Source organism: Portunus trituberculatus, chromosome 31 (assembly GCF_017591435.1).
Source record: "Portunus trituberculatus isolate SZX2019 chromosome 31, ASM1759143v1, whole genome shotgun sequence".
NCBI lineage: Eukaryota > Metazoa > Arthropoda > Malacostraca > Decapoda > Portunidae > Portunus > Portunus trituberculatus.
Genome location: NC_059285.1, coordinates 784,122 through 799,121, shown reverse-complemented (window position 1 = coordinate 799,121; position 15,000 = coordinate 784,122). Strand labels below are relative to the sequence as shown.

At 42.5% G+C, this 15,000-nt stretch overlaps 1 protein-coding gene and 1 long non-coding RNA gene across 2 annotated transcripts in view; one reads left to right on the top strand and one right to left on the bottom strand.

Annotated features, from left to right (window-relative positions):
• The first annotated feature begins 6,884 nt into the window (after nucleotides 1–6,884).
• LOC123511468 lies at nucleotides 6,885–8,270 on the top strand. Its single transcript, XR_006676810.1, has 2 exons — nucleotides 6,885–7,255; nucleotides 8,190–8,270. It is a non-coding gene; the product is annotated as an uncharacterized LOC123511468 (long non-coding RNA).
• A 1,890-nt stretch (nucleotides 8,271–10,160) lies between these two features.
• Nucleotides 10,161–15,000, bottom strand: part of LOC123511466 (zinc finger CCHC domain-containing protein 24-like) — a 14,892-nt gene continuing 10,052 nt past the window's right edge. The window contains exons 3-4 of the mRNA XM_045267389.1: nucleotides 13,562–13,857; nucleotides 10,161–10,702 (exon numbers count right to left, since the gene is read on the bottom strand). Coding sequence (XP_045123324.1) covers nucleotides 10,589–10,702; nucleotides 13,562–13,857 — 410 coding nt within the window. The 3' untranslated portion in view covers nucleotides 10,161–10,588. The remainder of the gene's footprint in view (nucleotides 10,703–13,561; nucleotides 13,858–15,000) is intronic.

Genomic DNA, 15,000 nt, shown 5'->3' with positions numbered 1-15,000 from the left:
TCTCCTTTCTTGCTCTTCATTTAATTTTCTTTTCTTCTTTCTTTTCCTTTCCTTTACTTCCCTTTTTTTTTCTCTCTTCCTCTCACTTCCTCCTTCCTTTCTTTTCCTCACCCCTCACCGTCCATCTTAACCAACCCTTGTCTATCCTTTCCTATCTTCTCTGCACTAACTTTCCAGCTTTATCGTATACATGACTTATCGTAGCGCCACTCATGACAAGTATTAACACCTCGCCCTCGACTGCTGGTAACCTAACGTGCCTCTTCACCACTAACTAAAGGCACCAGATGGAAGCCTTGAAGCACCACGCGAGCCACCTTTCTCCCCCTCTTGATATGGTGGTCGATCTTATTATTTTATTTTCTAGATGTAAGACGGGCATTGGGAAAGGGTAACAAGAGACAGAAAAGAAAGAAAAGAGAGCTACTTATGTTCCAGTAGCCAAAACAGAATGAGAGGTCACAGGAAGGAGCAAATACAAGAGGAGGTAGGGAGTTTCAGAGTTTACCGGAGAAAGGGACGAATGTTTGAGAATACTGGTTAATTCTTGCATTGAATAGGTGGGCAGAATAGGGGTGAAGGTACAGAGTCTTTTGCAGTGAAGCCGCGGGAGGTTGGTAGGCATGCAGTTAGCAACATCAAAAGAGCAGTTAGGGTGAAGATAGCGGTAGAAGTCAGAAGATAACAGCAGATGCAACGTTGCGGCGATGAGAGAGGATGAAAAAAGTCATTACTATTATTTTTTTTTCTTCTCTTTTTTTTCGTCGTAACGCGTCATCAGTGGTGGAGGAGAAGCTGCAGGAGTGGAAGTAGGAAGAGGTACTTATCCTAATACTGACACGAGTCCCAAATGTGGCGGTAGTGATGGTGGTGGTGTTGGTGGTAATGGTGGTGGTGATGAAAAGGTAGAATATAGTTGATGATGGTAGTAGTAGTAGTAGTAGTAGTAGTAGTAGTAGTAGTAGTAGTAGTAGTAGTAGTAGTAGCAGTTGTTGTTGTTGTTGTTGTTGTAGCAGCAGCAGCAGTGACAAAGATAAATCGAATAACAACGATGATGTTAATGATAATAATAATAATAATAATAATAATAATAATAATAATAATAATAATAATAATAATAATAATAATAATAATAATAATAATAATGATAATAATAATAATAATAATAATAATAATAATAATAATAATAATAACAATAACAATAATAATAACGATAATAATAACAACGCTGTGGAAGGTGGCGAATGGAACACGGACTGGCAGGCACGAGTAGGTACGAGTAGGCGAACACTTCACGGCTGACTTCACGACACCAGTCAGGAGTAAAGTGTTCGCCTAGCAGTCCGTAAGTGTGTCCTCCTCCACCCTCCACAACGCGTCACTACCTCCCCACACTAATGATGATAACAACGACCACAACAACAACATCAATGACGACCACGACGATGACAAAAACAACAAAATCTTCACGAGAGAGAGAGAGAGAGAGAGAGAGAGAGAGAGAGAGAGAGAGAGAGAGACTTAAGACCTCTTTCCACAGCCCCTCAAGAGTGTGTGACGCTGTAAACAACTGACGTCATGCCTCTTGATATGCACCACCGACAGGACGAGCCGTGGAGGTGCTGGGAACAATGGGAGGGAGATGGAGGGAGATGAAAGGATACCTATAACCTATAACATAATCTAACACAATATATAATCCCAGAGAGCCAGTCTAGATGATCTGTAATCTGCTGCATGATAAGTATTCTTCATTTAGTCAGCTCGGAGTTTGAAAGCGGGAGGCAAGGACAGGGGAGAACAAAAGAGTTAGGCGCTGCGAGGGAATTCATGCAGATTCGTATAATACATTCGTGCTTTTCATTTTTCTTCCTCTCTGCTGTGTATTCTGTCGACCACCACCGTCCCCGCCGCCGCCGCTACCATTACCTCTGCCATTACTCCTCCCCGCCCTTGATGAGAAAGCAGAGGGTGGGAGTCTGCCAGTTAAGTACTCGTGCCATTAGTGCAGCGCAGTGAGCATTGGGTTAGAGTGCGTTACGTAAGGTTAAGTCATGCGTCGTGTGGCCTCGTTAGGTGAGGAATTAAGGATTGAGGCATCGCTAAGTTAAGTAAAGTTAGGTTTGATTCTGTTTGGTGTTATTAGGTTAGGTATGATTGGTTTGGTTATGTTACGATAAAGTAAGGTCAAGTTAATCCTTTCAAGGGGATATGAAAGAATTAACAGCAGAAGAGGTAATGTACGAAACGTTTACAAACAGCTGCAAAAAGGTTGATATTAAAAATAATTAATTTCACAATTTCTAGCCAGTTGAACGATTGGGGATGGTTGTAGAACAGAAAAAGATGTCCGAGAGTGTTAAGTGATTCAAGAAAGATGTGCTGAATAACAGACAAAGGTTTAATACAGTAAGGATGGGTTAGGTTGGTTACATTAAAGTAATGTTACGTCAGTTAATATTAACTTTGATTCTAAGTAAAGTTACGTTTGGTGATATAACGTTGGGTTAGGTTACTTTAAGGTAAGGTTAGTTAAGTCAAGACATCTTAGGTTACCTTAAAGTAAGGTTAGGTAAGTAAACTTTGGGTAGGTTGAGTTACGTTAGATTAAGTTAAGTAGCTAGCAGCCCAATAGACCTCTAAGTTAGGTTAGGGTTAAGTTAGATTAAGCAAGATTGGATTGGCAGGTTAGATAAGGCTGGGTTAGGTTAAGTACGTGATAACAATGCTTAGAGGCGGTACAGCAGAGGGAAGGTGAGACAGAGGCAAATGGCAAGAGCAGAGGCAGGGTGGACCAAAACATCTTACAAACAGCGACGTTACTTTCACAGAAGCTTTGTGAAACTGTTTACGACTGTAGTACAACTCCTTCATCAAGTTAGGATTGTACTACGACCACTAACTACCACGCATTCCCCAGCCTTCTGACACCGCTCGCCCCGTGCATATTCCAGAGGGTACACTGTAATTCATTTATAAGAAAAACACAAAACATACATACTGACTCAATTTTTCCTATCAGTCAAGTTCCCTATAATAGCAGCACTGATCTTTTTTTTTTTCCCCTGCACGTCACCTCTACAGTACAAGGCGACGACCTCCCTACCAGTACTCACGAACCACCCACTAACCTACATAAGGCACAACGGTGATCGCCAACGCCGCAACGCAACAGCTAGGTACTCTACTAAGGTCACGCCGAGGCGCTTGTTTGTTTACAGTAAGCGCCGCGCGGTCGAACGCCTTGGCTAGAAACATGCAGGACGGGACGGTGATTTTCCTTTTTCGTTTTTTTTTTTTTTTTTTTTTTATTCCTCCCTCTGATCTTGACTTGTTTCTCTCTCTTCAAGGGAAACAAAAGTTGTGAAATGATGGAGTAAAGGCTCATTTCACACGCACATTTAGTCACATCAATTTTCTATCAGTTACATTTATTGACTTTTTTATTCGTGTGGCAAAACAGTACAGTGAAAGAAACAAAATTAGAATGCTCATTTGGAAGGGTATTACGCATAAGAAAAGTGCGTAAATGAATCGAGCCAACATATGGATTCCATTGTGACTAACATGGGATCAAGTGATGGGAAATGGAATCACATGTTTAAAGGGGAAGTCATTTTCTTAATTGGATCTTCATCAAGGAAGGAAAGAAAAAAAAATGGTTATCTTCTAAACTTAACCTCTTCAGTACCATGACGCGTTTTTATATTCATTCCTCTTACTATTTGGTGATCTATACAGCTTCAGAAACTCAAGTGTGAGACTAAAATAGTGAGGATTGTGGCCATTAATCTTCTGACCTCCACAGACCTTTCCTAATGTCAATAAAATGGTCTAATCGTACACAAATTTCATGGTAAAAATGTGTTCCAGTGCTGAAGGGGTTAAAGGCTCTATGTTAGTAATGGGCTTAATGGTGTAATAAAGAAAAAGGTTGTCGTCACCTTACAGTCTACATTCTCCAAGAACGTGACCAACGAACATCACTTCTTATTACTATTTAGTGGCGGGGCGCAGCAGGACAGGGCGGGAAAAGAAGGGAAGAGGAACGGAGGACAAGAATTAACGGTACGTGTTTTCAGTACTACTAATTCTACTGCTGCTACTGCTACAACTACTGCTGCTACTACTGCTGCTACTACTACTACTACTACTACTACTACTACTACTACTACTACTACTACTACTACTACGATCAGGAAAACGGTTGATCCAATATTAGGCAACTAACAAGAAACTTCTATTCTAACCCAGATGAGATAAAAGCCAGGAAAGGGATAGGAAGAAAAATGTGCTTTCTTCCAGCAAGAGAACAAGTAAAGAGGAACAAGGAACATTTTCTTAAGTACGGCACACCACACCGGGTGCTGCCTCCCCGCCTTGGAAATGTTTGGGCTTTGACGAGGAGCCCCGCGCCCTGGCAGACTCTTGCGCTGCTCTCTCTCTCTCTCTCTCTCTCTCTCTTTCTGGTTTGTTCGCTCAATCGGTCTGTCTTTACAAAGCATGGCTGTTCTAGCGTGCACAGTCCGCCTCTCGGGTCAAGTTTTTTTTTTTTTCCATGATATCTGTGTGGTTTGCGAACCGTGTAACTCTTCAGTATAGTGTATGTCCTTCAGGTATCCTGCCTCTCAGCGTCGTTTCCTCGTGCATACTTTGTCAGCGTGTCGCACAGTACCCCTAGCAGTGACGAGGTAAAAGTATATTTTTTCTTTTTATCGGCCAGTTAATTACACAGGCAGCTACTCTGCTGGCTGCTGGCTCTGACCGAAGTTGTACTCTTATTAGGTTATACTCAGTATATATACTAAAACTCCAAGTCTTATGAGACTGGAACAATATTCTGAAACACATCTGCGCCGCATCCCCATTGCATTCACAACGCTCTAATTGAGTTACATATTTTTTTTTTTTTGTTTTTATGACTCTAGTGACAGACTAACAAGTTTTTTTTTTTACTATCAACAGAAGAAACGCTCTTGAGAACTCGGCTAGCCACCTCTGTGGCCTCCGAAGACAGTCATGATGAGCGTGCAGTCTTTCAGAACACGGAAAGAAGAGTGCTCTGAGCAGCTCAGCGTGAGCCCTGCACATATATATCTTTTCCCGGTGTGCAGTGTACCTGCCACTGCCTTCACCTGCCACACACTCACCACCGTGGCGTCAGTTGAATGCCCCAGCAGTGCCCATGCAATCTCTGCGTCAGTGCTGCATATACTGACCAGAGATTAGAGTCTGCTCCGCATTCAGTGAGACTGCGTATAGCCGTACCCTGGCCCGCCTGCTGGCTGTGTACCCTACTTCCTGCTGCACCCTCAACGCTCTGTTGTAAAACCTATATTTTGCAACCTTTTTTCCCTTCGTTAATGAAGACTTAACAATGACCACAGACATGAATACCCGAACTCTCTCGAATTTTTCTATTGTTTAATTATTATTATTATTATTTCCCATTGATGATGTAGAATCAGTGATGAACTATCAATAGCAAGATGAAGATGCTCTTGAAAATATTTAAGACATCTACCGGAGCCTGTGAAAGACAGTCGAGATAAGGCGCACACGGGTTTGAGGCGTTGCAGGAACAGTTCACCAAGCCTGCCACTGCCAGCCTTCAGCCTAGCAGCAATTCAGCGGCGGCCCGTGACACAAACCTCTCAATATGCCTAATAAAAGTCTTAGTCGGAATTCCTGAGGTGTTATTGACTATATGTTTCTTCTTTGGTGTGTGCATTGCTAGTACGAGTAAGAGTCTAAGGATGTGTACACAATCAATAGCCTCATGATAGAAGATCAGAAAGCTACGACTATTGAACATCGTAATCTAGCTAAAAAAATATGGAAACTTTCTCTGAGCATAATGGCACCAAGGCATCACAGATGAACGTTCGCGAAAGACTCCTTGTTAAGAAACTCGTCTGCTTGCTGAAGGAAAGCAGACCATTCTATCTGGGGAGATTCAGATTCGTACAACGCACAGATACACGTGATGTTGGTGCAGCGAGAAGGGAAACAGGAAAAGGCGGAGCAGAAGGGTGGGTGAAGTCGGTCAGATGGTTAATTTTAGCCTTGTTACTCCCCTCGGCCGCAGCACATATCTGCCTCCGCCACCACATGTTTACAAAAACTAGTCCTTCAGACGCTCCATCAATCTGGTGAGGAATCAGTACGCATACCATCTTCTAACCCGCCTCCATGCACACAAAGCATATCGCACACTGATGAGTGACATTTCATACTCACACTTATTTAAAGAAAGCTTTCGTGCGCCGCGCCGCCACTACTGCCGCTAATGCCTCAAGTACTTACAAAAACCTCACCACGGATTTTGAAACGTATTCTCTCATGCGCATTGTCTTTGAGTACTACACAATGATCAGCTGGGAACTTGTAGCGGGTTTTCTCACTGATATTGTAAAAATCCCCATTGGACTACCACCAGTATCAAATAATTATATATATATATATATATATATATATATATATATATATATATATATATATATATATATATATATATATATATATATACACGCTATAAAAAACGCTAACAATTTTCCGTACAGCGTGTTAGAAGTGGTCGAGATAAGACAAGTACGTAAACGTTTGGCAATGCGCATGATCCTTGGCAAGCCCAATCAAGCTGGCGGTAATGTTTCAGTCCCGTCACGGTATTTGTCTCCATTACAGCTGGCGGTGTGTCAAGGACGACGGGAGGACGAAGGACACTGTGACGCAATACATGTACTACTACTTACTTGTAGTGTGTGTGTGTGTGTGTGTGTGTGTGAGAGAGAGAGAGAGAGAGAGAGAGAGAGAGAGAGAGTGTCCCAAGATGAGAGAGGGCGCGTCTTTAACGAAGCGTGGAGCATAATCGTGTTTACGGGTGACGTCACACGAGGGGGCGGGGCAACCCAGCACAAGCGAACGCCTCGAGAACAAACAGTCACTTCCCACGAATGCCTTGCTGCCGACATCATCATCATCACTCGAAATATACATATGAAATAAGAGAACCCACAACATTACAAGTTATACATAAATGAAACTGTTACAGAGGCAGCCATTCATCCTGTACACGTGCGTACTGTACTGTAACATTCGTACAGACGTGAGCCCATTACTAACACATAGGCGAACATTCGAAAACTTACAGTAACAGTGAAGACCACTGTGAAACCGCGGCTAAGGGTGAAGAAGAGTAGAGATAATAATAATTGTTGCTGCAATGAACACACACACACACACACACACACACGTACTAGTATTTATGTAGGTCAGTTATCGTTGCCACGTTAGTCCATGCCATAGTCAGCAGCTGCCCTCCTTTTGCTGTAAGTGAATGGAGTCAATCACGTTGAAAATAAAGAACACAAAGGATAATTACTCTTTTTTTCACGAGCATAGGTAAGCCGTGTTAATTTGCTTAGGAAAATACCCATTAACCCCCTTCAGTACCATGCCGTGTTTCCATATTCATTCCGGTTACTCTCTGGCGATTTTCTACAGCTTCAGAAACTTATGTGAGGATTAAAACAGTGAAAAGTGTGGCCATTAATCTTCTGACCTCCACAGACCCTTCCTTGTGTCAATAAAATGGTCTAATCGTACACAAAACTCATGGTAAAAATGTGTCTCAATACTGAAGGAGTTAATGTTAATAATGTCAGCAATAATAATAATGGTACTAGCAATAATAATAATGATAGTAATAATAATAATAACAATAATAACATCACTGCTCAGCTTGGCTCATTGCAAAACGGGAGGAGAGTAGCGAAAGTATTGCACGTTGTATATTACGATGTACGCTAATTAGTATTATTACCACACGAGGTCGACAACACACAACATCAGCCTTATATTACAGTACACTCAATAGGCTACAGGCTGACAAACATATTCCACACCATTACCATTACCGAGCTCTTGTGCATTCACCACCACCACCACCACCACCACTTCCACAACCACCACCAAGACACTTCTGCCCCTCCTCTCGAGTACTTTTAAAAGGTCTTAGTTGAAATGACGAGTTTTTTAAGGATGCTTTTGCGGTTCTAATGGTGGAGCAATAAAACATCTACATTATCAGCAGTAGAAAAACTCTTGGTAATTCCAGTAAATTATTTCCCTAACCTTCAAAGAAAGTCATAGTGAGAGAATCAAGCAATTCTGAATACGTGACACAGACACACACACACACACACACACACACACACACACACACACACACACACACACACACACACACACACACATTCTTTACATAATTTCATGCATGTAGTGTGCATTTTCAGCATGCCATGACTGCATATTAGCATTGTTAATTTGCCTCATAGTTCAGTGTCTGTGTGTGTCTTTTGGAGGGCCGAGGGAGGGGGTATCTGCGTTTTAGTGAAGGGGGAATGAGGTGTCTATGTGGTGGGAGGGGCGGGGTGTATGTGTGGACAAAGGATTAGGATTTTCATTTAGCATTTGGTGGTTAAAGAGCCTGTATTCTCAAACGCTACACTTTCTGACCACGACTATTTTCCAAGACCGGCTTCTCAAGAGTGTTGCTCCTGTCGATAAAGTAGAAATCTTTCAAGAGTATCTTAGAAATATCCTTAAAAATCTTCGTAACTTCAACTTGAGTCATTTGAAAGTGGTGAAGATGTGGCGCTGTGTTCCAGACTATTGGAGGTGAAGATGGATGCCTGGTCTGTGTGGCATGAGAGACGGCAAGACCTGGCGAGCGGTGAGAGGAACACAGCGATGCGGTTGGTTCGGGTCCCGTGCTTGCAAACGCGTTGTTCTCTCATCATGACTGTCATAACTAATTAGTCGGACTCCCATTCTGCCTTTTCCTTCCTCACTAACGCTGCAGAGTAAAATTTTATCGCTACAAACGTATGAACACATTTGGAATCCCCGGAAGCTTCTCTTGGAATCTATTAGAAAGTAATCACGAAACATGTGGAAACGTTTGAGGAAAGGGTCTGGCGTGGTCAGTGTTCGGGGTCTGGGGCGTGGTGGATGCACAAGAAGCAGGCGGATGGACAGGCGGGTGTGCCTGAGCCCAAGCGAGGATCCTTATTTGACTACTAGCACCAGTGTTCAGCACCGCCGCCCGCTGACAGCTAAAGGGCGTCCCTCAGCTCTCAGGGAGGCCCCTAATATTATGTACTTTAAAGAGAAAACAGAGATGAAAAATAAGTAAATGAAAAGAGAATGGAGCTCAAAATGTATAAACAGTCATAGACACCTAAACAGCAAAGCGGCATCCATGAAAAGAGAGATAACAAATACATATCAAGTCTACCTTGGTGAAATATTTTACAATCATGCATGAATATCGTACACAGAGACAGACAGACCTACAGAAGCACCACGAGCAGCATTGTCCCCAACAGGACATGCTCGCCCGGCCTCCTCCTCATGGACATATTCGTCTTCTTCATAATGATAGGAAACAGCGACACAAATAATAATAGTAGTAGTAGTAATAATAATAATAATAATAATAATAATAATAATAATAATAATAATAATAATAATAATAATAATAATAATAATAATAATAATAATAATAATAACAATGGTGATTATAGTAATAATAATATTCGTAAGGCAGAGAGAAGCACTGCATCTCTTCCAAATGGTAACACACACACACACACACACACACACACACACACACACACACACACACACACTTTACATTTCATTTATATCTAACAGGTCGTTAGTAATAAAGGTCATAATGAACCTATATTTCTCGTCTTCAGATATATATATATATATATATATATATATATATATATATATATATATATATATATATATATATATATATATATATATATATATATATATATATATATATATATATATATATATATATATATATATATATATATATATATATATATATATATATATATATATATATATATATATATATATATATATATATATATATATATATATATATATATATATATATATATATATATATATATATATATATATATATATATATATATATATATATATATATATATATATATATATATATATATATATATATATATATATATATATATATATATATATATATATATATATATATATATATCGTAAGACATGAAAATAAACAAAATTCATAAATAGTTATGATAATAATATTAATAATAATGATGATAATGATCATAAAAATGATAATAAAAAAAATAATAAATGATAATAATAATAATAATAATAATAATAATAATAATAATAATAATAATAATGCTAGTACAGATTTGATCAGATCGACGGGCAGCAGTGTGGCCACGACAGACGCCCCACACACTGCCTGAGGTGTGGACGCCGTCTGGACGCCATTTTGACACTTCCAAAATTATACAGAACAACAAAACATTCACTTGTATGTTTACCTCCAGCAGGCCGCGCTCCTCTCACACACGCTGATTGCTCGAGCTTCACAGAGAGAGAGAGAGAGAGAGAGAGAGAGAGAGAGAGAGAGAGAGAGAGAGAGAGCGCTCGCCGCATATCAGTGAGGGGGAAGGAGGAGGCGGGCAGCGAAGAAGCGGGATGAGGCGCGGCGTTAGTTGACCCTCCTGCAGTAGTACCCGAGACTCTTGCACTTCTCGCACAGATGCTGGGGATGCACCTTGGACTGGTCTGACACGTCCAGCCCGTCAGGTTTGTCCAGCGGCCTCTGCAGGAGTGAGGCGGGGCGTGAAGATCGGGTTGGAGACGGAGAAGTAGAGTATACTGTATGGATGTTATTGGGCAGGGAGAGACAGGCAGGGTAAGAGAGATAGAGAGGCAGGGTATAAGGATAGTAAAATAAGCAGAGAGAGAGAGAGAGAGAGAGAGAGAAGGAGGAAGAGAGATGAAATAGTGTGACAGAGACAAGGTGGAGAGATAAGCCTGGAGAAGAAGTGAGGCAAGGGGCAAGGAAAGGATGACAGGGTATGCGGCAGGGGAGGCAGGTCAGGGTGCGAGGCAGTCTTGAAGCACCACATGGCAGGGAGAGGGGAGAGCAGGGGCAGGGACGGACACATAAGGACTTAAGACTATATTTTGAAACATATCTGGCTACACCTCTACTGTATTCAAAAACCTCTAGTGAACTTATATGGGTTCTTAATCTTTTTTTTTTTCCTTTTTTTGTGACAGATTATTGTGATTTCTACACTGTTAACAAGCGAAACACTCTTGAGCGTCTGCCTAATCACCTCTGTGGTCTTCGAAAATAGTTGTGGTGAGAGACCAGAACATTCTTTTTTTTAGAGAGATGGGCAGAAGGAGAGGCAGGTTGGCAGTGCGAGGGAGTGCGGTGCGCTAGTAAGAGCAGCAGGTCTCGTGTGAAGAGTGCATAGAGGAGGTGCTAAAAATACCCTGCCAGAGAGAACGACTCTTGCTGCCTGCCTGTTGTTGTTGTGGTGGTGGTGGTGGTGGTGCGTGTCTACTCTATGAAACTTCATAAAACAGTTATGTCAAGGAGAGAAAGTTTCTCATGAAAGAGACTCTCCCTTTCCTCCCTCCCTCCCTCCCTGGCCCTCTCCCCTGCCTTCCCTTCTAGATACACACACCACGATCTTTTTTTCTTTTTTTTTCCTGATAAAGAAACATCATTTTCCTGATTTTCTTCCTTTCTTCTTCCTTGTCCTGAGAAACCATTGATGCTCGAGTCTCCCTGCTGGTGTGGGTGGCGGGTGGGCCTCTTATCCCCTTGCAGTGAGGTTGTCAAGTATTCGTATGTACTAGTAAGTACCGAACCTCTCTTCTCCTCCCCGTCATCTTCTTCCTCTTCCTCCTCCTCCTCCCATCCACTGAAGCCTACACACCCCACGCTTCCCTCAAGACCGAGAGAAGCTTTCCTACAATTTGTCTTCCCCACTGGTGGCGTCACACTGGCTAAAACTTAACAAGTCTGAGCTTCAAGCGGAGAGACATTGTGCATCATTCAGTTATGTATTAACATTTTTCTTTTCTTCTGTCTGTCTCTTACAGGTATCATGATTCTATACAACTTTCTTGCAGACTTGACACGGAATATTTTGTGTCTTCAGGCAATGTCTTTGTCTTTCCTTGCATTTTATTTCTGTCCTTGAGATTAATAGGCTATCGCATATTTTGAACCTGATTAGCGGTGAGGTTATGCTGGTGAGCAGCGCGTACTGTGCTGTCCTGTCGTCTGCCGATGTACATTTTTCCTACTGCAGACAGCCAGCGAGTGGCGGTCACTCCATTAGTGGCGTTCCACCCACGACTCTTAAGCAAAAAAAAAAAAAAAAAAAAAAATATATATATATATATATATATATATATATATATATATATATATATATATATATATATATATATATATATATATATATATATACTGTATTTACAGAAACCATGACTGCTGAAAAGTTCCTGAGTTTGGTGTGACAAGTAGTAGTGGTGGTGGTGGTGGTGGTGGTGGTGGTGGTGGTGGTGGTGGTGGTGATGGTGGCAGTGGTGGTGATGGTGGTGGTGGTGGTGATGGTGGTAGTGGTGGTGGTGGTGGTGGTGGTGGTGGTGGTGGTGGTGGTGGTGATGGTGGTAGTGGTGGTGGTGGTGGTGATGGTGGTGGTGGTAGTGGTGGTGGTAGTGGTGGTGGTGGTAGTGGTGGTGATGATGGTGGTGGTGGTGGTGGTGGTGGTGGTGGTGGTGATGGTGGTAGTGATGGTGGTGGTAGTGGTAATGATAGTAATGGTGGTGGTAGTGGTGGTGGTGGCGGTAGTGGTGGTGATGGTGGTGGTAGTGGTGGTAGTAGTGGTGGTAGTGGTGGTGGTAGTGGTGATGATAGTGGTGGTGGTGGTGGTGGTGGTGGTAGTGGTGTTGCACAGGACTGGTCAGCACGCGTCACTTGGAGTGTGCTAGACAGCGAGGACTCCTTGTCTCTACATCTGACTGCGGTTGAAAAAATTCTAATAATAATGAATGAATAGATTCATTTTTTCCTTCTGTCAGCAATATAGACACCACAAACCAGGAATATAACTAACTGCTGTTGGATATTTGGATATTCCAGCGTTTTCCCTTTTTGAATGAATGAATCAGCAGCTTTTGGTAATAATGGTATCAATTTCTGTGGCCTTTTTGAAAGTCGCAGGAAATCGGTTGAAAACGTAACAAGAAATTAAGGAGTCAGGGAAACCCAGATCTACATACACTATGTATGTAGATCTGGAGGGAAACCATCCTTGGTGTAGTGCGTCACCAGCCTCCCCTGTGGTTGCAGCTGATCAAGTGTTCACTGGTCTCCGCGCCGTTCCCTGCAGGCTTGACCTCTTTAGTCCAGCGTCAGATCAAGGAACCACGCACCACAGTCTCGCCATTTCAACTCATGTTAGTCAATTTTTGCTTTGTGTGCTTAGCCACTTCATGTGTCACCCTTGCCGCTGTCACTACTCTGTCATTCCCCTAACCACACCCCTTGCCCACCTACCCTGCTACACTCTGCCCCTCACTTCTCCCCGGTTTATCGCCCCATCCCTTTCCCCATTGTGTTGCCCGTAGCCCTGCGTGGAAGATCACCCACCTGCTTGTGAGGATACACGTTGATGCGACACTTGATACACTCCTGGCCGCAGTTCGCCCACGAGTTGCCACTCATCCACTTCCTCTTACATTTGGTGCACCTAAACTCCCCGAAGCACCTCTTCTTGCCCTGGTACGGCGTGAGACCCTCGCCCTTTGGTCGGGCCTGCGGACACTCTTTGATGTGGTGGCCTTTCTTGAAGCACAAGTGGCACAGGTAGTTAGGCGGCAGCTTCCTCCCCTTCACCTTCTTGTCCAGCCCCAGGGTCAGCTCACTCAGGTGGTCTGCCAGCTCGCCTGTCACGGCAAATTAGGTTAAAGGTTAGCCTTCATGCAGCAACAGCTAATCCTTCTTGCTGTAACTACTCTATCTTTCCTCTAAACCAGCGTTTCCCAACCTTTTTCCGACCATAGCACCCCCTGTTGTCATGTCTAAGCGGTCCAGCACCCCTAACTAATATCTTGTGTGTGTGCATCACTTCACAGCACCCGCTATAATTGATTTCAGCACCCCTGGTTGGGAAACGCTATTCTAAACCCTCCCCAATCTTGCCTATCTATACCTGCCTCGCTCTGCTATGTTTGTTTCTCCGTCTGATTTTCCTAATTTATCATGGCTTTGGTGTTGGCTTTTGAGAATCGTTAACCTCAGTGGATGCCTCTCCCAACATCGCATCCTAACCTCATGCAGATGGTCCCCAGGATTCAAACACATGCACCTGAGGATCTACGAGTATGCACGGGAACACAGGCGCGCTCTGCACCAGTGTAACAAAGCTGCCCCTACCTTTACTTACTGTGCCATGTTTTCTATTATTTTCTTAACCTATTTGTATCTTCCTTCCTGTTTTCCTTGTTCCTCCATTTATGTATCTTCCTTTCAAAAAACTGTCGAATCTACTGTTACCTCTATATATGTATTGTGCAGCTGGATAGGGTACCTGCCTTCCCTTATCTCATACATCCTTACCCTGTCAGGCCCCTAACTGTTAATGGTAATGGTAGCATGACATTTGCTGCTTTATCATTGATCTTTGACGGGTATTACGGACCAAAGATATGATTTGCCACTGAAGTGTTTCAGATCGACTACTGCTTTCGAGCGAAATTGTAACTCTCGACTTGCACCACAACATTGGAGATCAACGGCCTGAATACATTAGCAGCACATTTTCATGTTCTCACTTGAGATGAGACTATCATAGGTGATGTGAGTAAGTTCTATGGCAGCTCGCTTGTATACACTCAGCGAGTTAAGCATTGTGCCTTGTAATATTCTCGGTTGAAAAGTCAGTAGTTTTATGCAATTTTAATCTACAATAGACTGTTCTGTAGTTCCTAAAGGTCGTTGAGATACTGTTAAAAGCAAACTGTACCTTGGACGCATCTATTCATGAGATAATGGGCGTACAGGCTCACTCGTGTCGCAATAGAGCCAAA